General features: G+C 34.9%; 1 protein-coding gene across 2 annotated transcripts; it reads right to left on the bottom strand.

Annotated features, from left to right (window-relative positions):
- Nucleotides 1–7,599: 7,599 nt before the first annotated feature.
- LOC110775444 (growth-regulating factor 7) lies at nt 7,600–10,391 on the bottom strand. Of its 2 annotated transcripts, XM_021980045.2 has the most exons (4): nt 9,763–10,391; nt 9,511–9,572; nt 8,845–8,915; nt 7,600–8,735 (listed from the first exon to the last, which is right to left on the bottom strand). In XM_021980045.2, the coding sequence occupies exons 1-4, from the start codon at nt 9,991–9,993 to the stop codon at nt 7,960–7,962; spliced, it is 1,140 nt and encodes a 379-aa protein (XP_021835737.2). In that variant the 5' UTR covers nt 9,994–10,391; the 3' UTR covers nt 7,600–7,959. The 2 variants fall into 2 exon arrangements, with proteins under 2 accessions (XP_021835737.2, XP_021835738.2); XM_021980046.2 differs by lacking the exons at nt 9,511–9,572; nt 9,763–10,391 and adding an exon at nt 9,064–9,389.
- Between the last annotated feature and the right edge of the window lie 1,432 nt (nt 10,392–11,823).

Raw genomic sequence — 11,823 nt, forward strand, 5'->3', positions numbered from 1 at the left:
GAAGTTATGCCAACTTATAACTGGGAGGAATCTGAAGAATCAGCTCCAGAGAGTGATGAAGAATTGGATGAAAATGAAGGAAGTGATACTACTGTGAAAAAATCAATACCTCGACATTGAGTTATTGTTCAAAATTGGCTGTATCAGAGGGAGTTTGATGAGAAGAACGAGGTTATAGCTATAGGTAAACATGTCTCTACTTAATTTAAATATGGAAACTGTGAATTATATTGGTGATTTTTTCTATCTCATTTAACTCCATATCTCTGGCAGATGCTGAAGGAATACACCACCTTGTGAAAGGTTCGGTTATGCCTCGAGACGTTTGGCTTGATACACCGGGATTCAGATACATTGTTAAGTTCAATGAATTCAACCAACCTCTTCGAAAAGGTGGTAAAATCCTTGTGAGTTTCCTTGGAGATATTGCAAAAATAGATGACATGTGTCCAGTGGGATTGGATAGTTGGCGTGATCTGGACGCTAACTTAAGAGCTAATATAGTTAAAGCTATTCGGGTATGTGGATTTATCCTTCTTACACTTACATTAATTATAACAATAAATCCTAAAGAGTTCACATTTGGGGATAAAATGGAAACAAAATCATCAAAACATATTATTCTCAATGAAATTCTTCCATTCCAAAGAGAACTACTCATACTCAGTTGCATTTTACACGTCTCTAATGCACTACTTTGAATGCTAGTATCTTTCTAATCGACAAATAAGATAAAATTCCTGTTAATACTCACTTCAAAATAATTAACAATATCCATTATTCATAGAAATTCAAATAAAAAAACCACCAAATTAGAAATAAAGTAACAAAAATGCATCAAAAGAGTCACCTTGGGAAATGTACATCTGTAACTACATAAGTTTAACATCTCAAAGCATAAGAGTGTCATCGATTATTCGAGGAACTACCGTACTATATTTCACTATATATCTTAACACTTTCTAGCTTAAATAATTATTGTCAATTGGCCATGGTTAGACTTCTAAGTTACACTTTCTAGCTTAAATAATTATTGTCAATTGGCCATGGTTAGACTTCTAAGTTACACTTTCTAATTTATTTAGTTACACGGGAATTTAATAGTTTAAAAAGTTAACTAAATATTTCGAGCCTTGTATTTAAACAATTCTTAGCCTTAATACTATTTCTTAGCCTTAATACATATACGATGTTTGAATTAAGGCCAATTTACTATATTCTAGATTGCCAATTTAGTAATGAGTAGTGACATGACTGGCATCAATAGAGGACTCGAGAGCTCTCTTGCTCTAACTTCCTACCCAATAGAACCTTAAAAAAGATGTCAGCTTCCTGTATACTCAACCCAGCCGAGAGCAGCTCATCTTTTTGAAACAACTCCCTCATATTATTATCTCTATTATTTCTCACAGTCGCAGAAATGAAACGAAATCAGAAAAACAAATAGAAAGAATGACAGGTGAGCAATTGTAAATATAATATCTTTTGATTGGAATCAATTCCATTTGATTGTAATTGATCACTGATTGGTCAAAGTAGTCTAAATTAGTTTGCATGATTGACGGTAAGTTTGGCACTTCTTCCGTTTTATATACTTGCAACATAATTTGGCACTTCTTCCGTTTTATATACTTGCAACATACTTTTTCACACAGTTTAACACTTACATTGAGTCCTTTTTCTTTGAAGAAACATTTTGTGATACCTGATGGGGAGCTAGTTAACACATCACTTTTAAACCGCATGGACAGACCATGGAAGCAGCATAGATACACATTGAAGAAAAAACATTTCGATCCAGTGAAAACTCCAGAACAGAACTTTGCCAATCTGCCTGATGGAGTCTCCTCTAAGAGTTGGTCGGATTTGGTTACATATTGGTTTACACCAAAGGCCATGGTTTGTTACCTCGAAAGATCCTAAATTTAGTAAGTTTAATTTATTTTATTCATGCTAACATTGATTTCTTGAAACTAGGAAAAATCTGAACTTGGAAAAAATGCTCGAGCATTACAAGACCGTAATCACAAGAGTGGTGCTACAAGCTTTGCTAATCGAAGAGCTGATTTGGTATGATTTTCTACCTTCTTTGAGTTGTTGCATTTTAGTTACTATAGATTCTAAGTAGATAGGAACATAAAACACAAAGATACTATAATCAGCCCTACTCCACAAGTTTGTTTATTTATTTGTTTCCTATAATTGCAGAAAAAGAAAGGGGAGTTTAGCGAATTGGCATTTTACAAATCAGTTTATGCCAAAGATGGAAGCTTTGAAGAGGGCACACCCTCCCATCAATTTATGGTATCCATTGCATTGAGCTTATTCAATCTTTCTCTAATCTATGCGAACTCCTTAATTCAATATTTCTCTTTTTTATAGTATCCAACATGATATGTGAAGACATTTCAATTTTTGAAAAGTGGCCAAATTCTTATTTGCTTATTTTCTCAGTTGAATCCTACTCTGCACTTTAGTTTAACAGGATCGGTAAATAGTGTCACTCTGGCGAGTTCATACACTCAGTAGTTGAACTGATCTGATCAGCACTGTTCTGATCAGAACTGATTTGATCTGAACAGAACTGATCAGTTCTGAATATTTCTGTTCCGATCAGATCAGTTTTGATCAGATCCGTGCTGATCAGATCAGTTAAAACAAGGCCTCTGATATCTATATATGTATATATTTCATTAGCATTAACAAATGTAACAAGGCCTCCGATCTTTTATCTTCTAGAGCTTACACTTCTGATATTCGCTTCTCATATTATCTAACAGGAGGAAGCAAACGATGAGGTCCAAGAAAACCTTGCGAGTTCCTCTTCTTCCTTGTCTAGGGTTGAAATTGAGAATGAGGTCTTTAATAGGCTTATGTATAAAGGTGAAATACCTAAACGTCCTCTGAATTATGGGTTTGGAGTGAAACAAAGTGACATCTTTGGAGTGGAAGGTTTGCTAAGGAAAGAAGGGTCAAGCTATGTTAACAATGGTGCCGTGGAAGTGGAGAACATAAAAGGTGAACTATCAGCTATAAAGAAGCAAAATCAGGAACTTGCACAACAAAATAAAGCTCTAAGCACGAAGTTTGATGAAACAACGCATTCATTTAAAATGATTGCTTCTTTCTTAGGACAAGTTTTGAAGGAAGTACGCAAAGGAAATGTTTCATCAGACCTTTTAGATGGTGCGGAATCAGCAATACATATGGTTAGTCATTTTGCTTTAGAAACATGCATGTCTTACCGATTAAGTATTTGAATATTTGTTTTAGTACACTCAATGTAAAATGTATTCGACGTGGCTTATTAAAATGGTTTTTGTAGATTAATGATGATTCTGGTGGCAGTGGTGAAAAATAGGCCGAGACATGAGATGTGGACACTATTGCCAAAAGCAAGGTAAACTTATATGGACTTAACTATGTTGCTAAGCTTGATTTTTTTTGCGATTTGTGACCATAAACATGATTTATAACCCTATGTTTCTGTGGACACATTCTGAACCTACAAGCCAGATTTCCTTACCGTTTGAATTTGTTTGCTGTTCTGTAACTTTATTGAACCTGTATAAAGCTCTGATTGAGCGTGTGCAAGAACTTATTGATTGCACTACTTTCTATCATTACATTTTTGTTCCTTTTTTCCTTGTTTTTGTACTTGGTTATGGTGTCAGTTGTTGGGCCATGTTGGCTAAGAAATGAATTTGCTGCATCGTGATCGACACTAATCTATTGTTATCAGAATTAACTAAAGTACTGAATTAATTAATAGGCCAAGTAATGAAGTATTAACTGAAGCTCCATTTGTTTCGCTGCTGTTTTTTAACAGCACCAAAATAAGAACCCCACCAGAATGTAGCTAATTACTCTCACACCAAAACTGCAAACCTGAAGTTTGCTACTGGTTATAATGGCAGGATGATACAGGACATGGCCTAATGAATAGCCAGTTCCATTTCTTCCATCTCTTTCAAAGAAACCGGTTGATTCTCTTTTCTTGTTTTGCTGCATATCCTGTATCATCCTACCATTATAACTTTGGGCATATATTGCTTGATGCTTGAGTTTGTACTCTGGATTTCCTAAAAGGTTATTCTCTTCATTACCTTCTTTGAAGGTTCCCGGGAAAGTGGCTGATAAGCGTGAGTGTCACAGCAAAGTGTTGTTCTTTTCTCCAAACCCTTTACATTCTGAGATAAAGTAGCAGCCTCATAGTCCCAGTAACTCTGATGCACTGGCTTTTCTTTAATATTATCTAGATAGACAATGTCTTTATCTTGATTTTGGAGTGTACTAGCTCTCTGTTGACTCCCTCGAGGAGTCATCCTCAATGTTGGTCATTTTATTGCATGATTTGCATCCATTTCTGCATACATAGTGTACGACACAGACGTACAACTCAAATGGCAATAGGTTGAGTGGGCGACAGGGATATTTAACTTAGCTTGCAAGATCTTCAGTTTCCTAAATTTTGTAAGTCTTGGCAAGGTTATTATTTTTAGTGATAACACACGTAGGAAACCTAGTCAAATTCAAACACCTACTATCCTAGAAAATGAATTAGCCAAAGTTCATACAACATTTTGATGTCTGCGATTTTTATAACTTTATAATTTTCTTTAATCCAAAATCTGGAGGGATTAAGGTTTAGTGTTCGATAACATAGATTAGAGGAGATCTAGGAAGTTCGAAGAATGGAGGCCTAAAATTTAGGAGTGTTTCGCGTTGAAATATAAGTTATCTGTGAACTTGAAGCTTAAACAAAACGTTACACAAACTTACAACTCTGACCAAAATATGGGATTAAATCTAACTGTATATCCTTTAACTTATTTTGGGATGTGTGGACAGGCTTCTTGCCAAAACTTATGTTTTAGCACCCAAAACAAAATAGTAATGTTCCTCCTTCTAGTTAAGCTAGTGCATCACCAGCAGATATAGTTGATCGTAATAGGTTTGTCAGGTCTTCCACCACTTCTAAAGCACAAGAAGTTAAGAAAGATCAAAACTAAGAACATTAAATATCTGAAGCTGACCACAATAGTGAACAAAATAGTGGTTGTTTGCAAATGTAATCCCAAGAGATAATGAAATGCACTAAGATTAATTCTATGAAAAATTGAACGAGGGAATATTTACCAGTACTCCTTTCCTAACATTCCCCAATGGGCCCGCCTCTGTGCTTCCCATAAGCTGCCAAAATAAAATAACAAATACAATAGTAAATGTCAAAGGAATCTAGTAACTACAGCAAACAAGACGCATAGCAGAGAGTAAACAAGACATCTGTACCCTGGAATGCCCTGTGCATGAATCCAGTTCCCCGTGTGACACTGAAGAAAACACTTCTATAACCGACTGATCCCCTGAAATAACAAAAAATCTCTTAGACTATCTGCACAGTGAATAGGTGAAAAGACAAGCAGCAATAATAATAAAAAAATAAAGGAACTCTAACATAGGAAGGACTAAAGAAATATTTAGAATCCGATTGGTAACTCTCAGAATGTTAAAATAAGTTCTGTGCTGTGAAGTGTGATGCATTTTCATTGATTAATTTAAATCAGTCTAATGTCAAATTTGTTGTGATTTTCATACTTTTCTTCGTGGATATAATAAACCTAGAGGACAAAGATGACCATTAAAATCGGTTTATCAATTCATTATTCTTTACTAGGGTACTGGGGTGATTATAAAGCAATATTTGGGGGTAAAAACTAGCATCTTGGTCGTTGAGACGGGGTGTTTGAACTTTGGATCTCTGCCATTTTCACTAAACAAGTCAAGCTTCAATGAATCTTGAATCATCCTATCTGGTAGAATTTTCGTTCGTCCAGCATGCATTGGCTGCTTTAGTGATTAAATTTTGTTGACAGTTTATCGGACGACACCTAATAACAGCAATTACGATTACAGTTTATTAGGTGTAATCGTAAGCTTCAGTTTCAGATCTCACCTGTTGACAGTTTATCGCAATGTACTGGTACTGTGTTTTTTTGCTGATTGCATCAGTTTCTCTGTTGCATGTTGTGATGCATCAGGACCGTAAATACATAGAACCGTTACTGCTGCATTTTTTTTGTTGACTTTGTTATTGTCTGGATTAATGGGGTGGGATTTGTAGTCTTTTATCTGCTGTGGGTTTGTGCAATAGATTTTGGTGTGTGTGTAGGTTGAAGGTTGCCTTTGGCTTCCTTTCTTTTCGGCTCTACTGGTTTCTGACGTTGAGATGGATGAGAGTTATTGGTGATGTTGTGACTAGTAATAATAGATTTTTACCAAAAAAAAATTGACATTAAATTTTCTTTGCAGATTAATGATGATTCAAGCTATAATGGTGAAACTTAGAGGGATAACAAGTTATCTTCAAGCGCGCTAAGCTATCATGGCGATATGATTTATTTGCTTAATTAGACTTAGTTAGGAAGTTGTTTTTCTTTCGTTTTTTACTATGTTGATCAGGGTAGAACAAATGATGCTAGAAAGTTGTTTTTGTATTGCTTTTATTTCAGTTTGAGTTGACAATACAAATTAATGCGTGGATGATTGTTAGCACTTTTTATAAAATACATTGTTGCTAATTAATTATTATTTTATGATAATGATTAAGTTTTATTGTTCACTATATATAGATATATATATATATATTTTTGGATATATATATGTTATTATGCAAAGGTCGGCCGGAATGAAGAACAATATATGCTTTGAAACTGTGATCAGGAGGTTCTAAATTTGTTTGGCGGTAAAAATATAGTATAAAATTGTGACTCTTAGAAGGGTCTAAATTGGTTTGGCGGAAAAAAATATAGTATCAAATTGTGACCCTCGGATGGGTCTAGATTTGGTGGAACGAAAATGTTTATACTAGAAATGACTGAGTGAAGGGTCGAAATATGCGTTGGTGTTGCGCGAAAGTGGAGTAAATAGCGACGGAATATATAGTCGAAATATTTCGACCGGACAAACTGTTGCAATTTGGCAAATATCGACGCTCTAAAGCGCGGAAAATGGAATAATAGCGACGCTTTAAACCGTCGGAAAATATCGACCATCAAAATTTCGACTGTCCTGCGAAGCGTCGATATAATAATTTTCGACGCTTTAGGGCGTCAATATATTCCAGAAAAAGCGTCAAAATATGCCGTGTTTTCCCGTAGTGATATATATATATATATATATATATATATATATATATATATATATATATATATATATATATATATTAAACTCACATGTTCATGTGTACGTAGTGTGTAGAAAAACATGCAAATAAGTCTTCAATTAGGTACACCCGAATGCATAATACTTGGTGGATATTTTTGTAGGGGATTTCGTAGATGCTACATATGAGTGGTAGTATACCATGTATTTTTATTAGAATATGCGATAATATTATTATAAAGTTGTGTGCATGTTATGTTGGTAATTAAAATACCAAAATCGTAGACCCAAGCATCCAAAAAATGTACTCCGGTCGAAATCTAATCTCTAACACACACAATCCTAGAACACTCCAAAAACATGTGGAAGAGCACAACTACAAACAAGATAAGACTTTACTTATGTTGCACCCAACATTAAACTAGCAAAGCAAAACAACATTAAAACGTCCATTTTATTTCCTCTTATGTCGCTAAACATGTTTATGAAATAACTTAAAATTACACTAATCACCAATAATTACATGCAACATTAACTAGTTAAGAAAACACATAAAACCTACATTAATAGTATATATTGAATTCGTTGTTGATGATTTAGAGTTGCACCAAAGTAGTACACCGTAGTACGTACGTTGAAAAACATAATACTACCTCCGAAATTGTTTTCTTTTGTTCTACTAAAGTTCCGTTTATAGTAGTCGTATAAAGTTTTATAATGTAACTCTAACCTCCAGTCTTCAGTCTTCAGTCTTCAGTCTTCAGTCTTCAGAAATCCATGATGGGTGATGATTTCTCATTGATAATCCAAGTTGCTAATCTTTTCTTGTTGCTGCATAGTTGCATGATTATCTGCAACAATATTATTATTCTTCATGGCATTCGTCTGACCCAACAAACTGCTTAGAGATCGAGCTTTGACAACACCAAGTTTCACCCTTTTATTGCCAAACGAGTTCATTCGTTCAAGTTTCTTCTCCCTTACATCTACTGTATGATCACTCTCTTCATCCCGGCCTAGCGCGAATTTAGTAATAGAGTTGCTCTTCTTCTTAGAGGATCGTGATTTTGCACTAGCACTCATGCTCCGTAATCTTCCCTTCCCTAAATGATGCTCGCAAAGGGAGTAACCCACAAGTGTCGGTTGACAACATCTCCACCCTCTACCGTTCACACGGCTGCACCTTGACCCTTCTAGTATAGTGTTGCCCCTTTTGGCATTTCCCTTCTTCACAGTCGTTGTTGCTGGTGCTGGTGCTGGTGCTGGTGCTGGTGCTGGTGGTGCTACTACTGCGTCCTTGTCATCCTTCACTGCTTGTTTTTCTTCTTCATCATCATTTATGTTATTCCACTTCATTATTATCATCTCGGTTGTCGCTGTAGTCGCTGTGTCGTCATCTTCATCTTCATCTTCATCTTCATCTTCATCTTCATCTTCATCTTCATCTTCATCTTCATCGGTTGTTATTCTTGTAGACGAGTTCTCAGCAAAGCTAGTATTATTGAACCCGAACCCTCTCCTTTTCTTCAGTGGAATCGCTTTATCTCCATCGCACCACCTTCCTACTCGATCTAATCACATTGCATTCACACCCCCACAACAACAATAATTCCTAAATTTTCAACATCAACTGAAAAGTCGACCATATATTATGATTTATGAATCAAATCTTATAATTACCTTTATTATTGGAGAGAAATACAAGTCGACCATTATTATTCTCTGATGCACCTGCTGCACTTGTCGTAGCGCTGCCAAAAACCAGAAAATCCCAGAAATCAACAACCACAGACATTAAAGAGCAAAAACTACAAAGGTAGAAAATAGTGGTAATACACAAAGTTAAGACAAACAAGAAAGTGGGTGCAACAATATGTATGTAGAGGAGAGAGAAAATACTCGCTGTTCATGGGGATCATCATCGTCCCCATGCTAACATCCACCGCATTGGTGTAGTACAATAATAATCTCTTTTTCTTTTATTTTTTGGGTAGATAACCAAATAAAAGAAAATTTTAAAGGACTAGCTATAAGCTATATGAGATCGATTAGATGGGGAAGGTATGGTCACTCGATGATATAAACGCTCTTCTTCTAAATTTATACTCCACTTTCTAACATCAAAGTAGTCGTATATTTATGTACATACTTCAATTTATTATACACTTTTTTTTTGGGATATTCATCTTTTAATTTACAAGAATTGATCAAAAGTATATATGACAACATAGAAAAGTAAAAATAAAAGAATCTGTAAATTCTTTTTGTTTTTTTTAACTTGGCTCTTGGCTCTTGGCTCTTGCATATAATTGAAGATCAAATGATAGTAAATTTGAAAGTCTTTACCTGAGTTGGTGAAGTATTGGAGCTGGGCTTAAAATTTGTACTTGTTCACCATCTTCAAATCGCTGGCATAAATTAAAATAATTGACGAGCGAGGTTAATTAAAAATGATTTATTACGTATTACACCAGAAAGATTAGAGCTAGCTAGGCTTTGGCTTTAATATAGAAAAAGTAATCATTACAGGTAGAATAGTACGGAGTAGTGCAATTTCTCCCACCATGAGAAATAACAAACCCCAAGTTACTAACTTACAGTAGCACCAACGTTAGTGTTGTTGTCAAGACCGCGGTGTTGGTGTAGATCGGAAGAAGGCCACGACGTAGGAGTTGTCAAATCATTGGGCGACGGCGGAGGCTCGGGTGAATAAGTTGCAACATCTTGCACTGGCATGACCGGTGACCGGCTGTAAAGGTGGGGATCTGATAGAGGTACCGGCGAAAGAAGGGAAAGTGGCAAAGGCACCTTTCTATTCCTAATCCTCATGGTTTTTGTTAGTTATTTTATTTTGTGGGTGCAGAAATTAAAATAAAAAATAAAAAATAAAAAATAAAAAATAAAAAATAAAAAATAAAAAATAAAAAATAAAAAATAAAAACTGATCTGATTAAGAAAGAGAAAACTAGATAGCTAGTGCAATAACACAAATGCAAGCTATATATTGATTTTAATGGGGGTAATTATGTATTATTAATTTGTACTTCTCTCTCTAAAAATGAAAAGAAAATGGAGAGTTTCTCTTACTAGAAAATAGAAAGGGGGTAGCTATCAGTCATCAGTGGTGTATGAGAAATAGTGTTTGTTTGTTGAGGTGGGTTTCTCTCTCCTACTTTAAATTTGTTGCACCACACACACATAAACATACAGAAATGGTAGTGTATGGGTGAGGGGAGAGGCACGTGCGAGAAGGTTAAAAAGGTTGAGGATGGCACGTGTGCAGGAAAGAAAGGGGAGATTACCTGCTCAGCAGGTAGCCGGTGGAGTGGACGGAATCAGATATTGGGAAGAGAGAGAAAGAAAGAAACAAGTACGGTATATGACAGGGTGGAAGACGTGGACTGGGAATACAAGATGATGGGAGCTGGTAATTTTTATTTTTATTTTTTTATAAATTTTGGGGGCAACAGTTTTTTCTTTTTTGAGGGTTTAAACTCCTTATTGGAAGTACTTTATTTTTGTTAAGGATGATGGGTCCTACCTTTAGCAACGACCAAGATGCTCCAGCATCTCCATGTTACGGAGCAAAAGTATTGCATATTTCAACTATTTGCTCATTCGGATCCGCGCCTAAACCCGCTCTTCGCGCTCCATTTATTTGTACCATGGACATTTCGGGTTTTTTTTGTGTGTGTTAACACTTGATTCATCATTAGGGTTAATTCGGATTCAGGGCGAGTTCTGGTTGGATAGGTTTCAGTCCCCTCCCAATTGTTGTTGCGGGGGATCGAATACGAGTCCTCTCTACCAAGTTCAGCCCAATCACCACTGAACTAACAGACAATTGGTACATTTCGGGTTTCCGTCATTAAAGATTTAACATCTATTGAATACATTAAATTAAAACACACTAGATACGGCACATGTCTAGTGAAAAAAATTTCCGTCAAAACTTTTTACTTTTTGTTATTCATTTATTTGTTTATGAAAAAAATTCAATATATTGGACTAAATATTTATTAATTTTTTTTAAATCTGTCAAGATCTTTTGTACCCCATACTAATTTATTTTCGAATAATTCTTTGTTATTCAAATGTTTTATAAAAAAACGATCATATTATAATTTTATAATATCAATGCGTACATGAGACCTAATCTTGTTTTTCAGCCTAAAATCCACGTATACAAAAACTTATACTTCTAAGATTGTATTATATGTAAGATCAATTTATTACTAAATAATTGTACATTTGAATCAAATATTTATAGGCGTATTTTCCTTCTATTAATTAATTATATTTTCAATCAAATAGTTATCGTTTTTTTTTTAAAATAGTTACATTTTATCATCATATATTAATGTTATTTTAATGATAACCATCAACGGTCTTATGTATAATATGGTTACATATAAGACCTACTTTTTTAGTACTTACTAGTTGTTGGCCTGCGCGCTATCGCGCGCGGTCCCCAAAGATAGCCAAATCCAATTAGGGAAATTAATAGCTTAATTACTTTAGCCAAAGTATTAGTTAATGTATTTCTAGTTTCATTTTGAAATTAAATAATACATGAATTAGTCTTATTTAGCTCAGCAATATAGTAGTGTGATGTTTGCTAAAAATATAGAAGAGTACAATACTTTATTCAAGTCTGCA

Source organism: Spinacia oleracea, chromosome 3 (genome assembly GCF_020520425.1).
Source record: "Spinacia oleracea cultivar Varoflay chromosome 3, BTI_SOV_V1, whole genome shotgun sequence".
Lineage (NCBI taxonomy): Eukaryota > Viridiplantae > Streptophyta > Magnoliopsida > Caryophyllales > Amaranthaceae > Spinacia > Spinacia oleracea.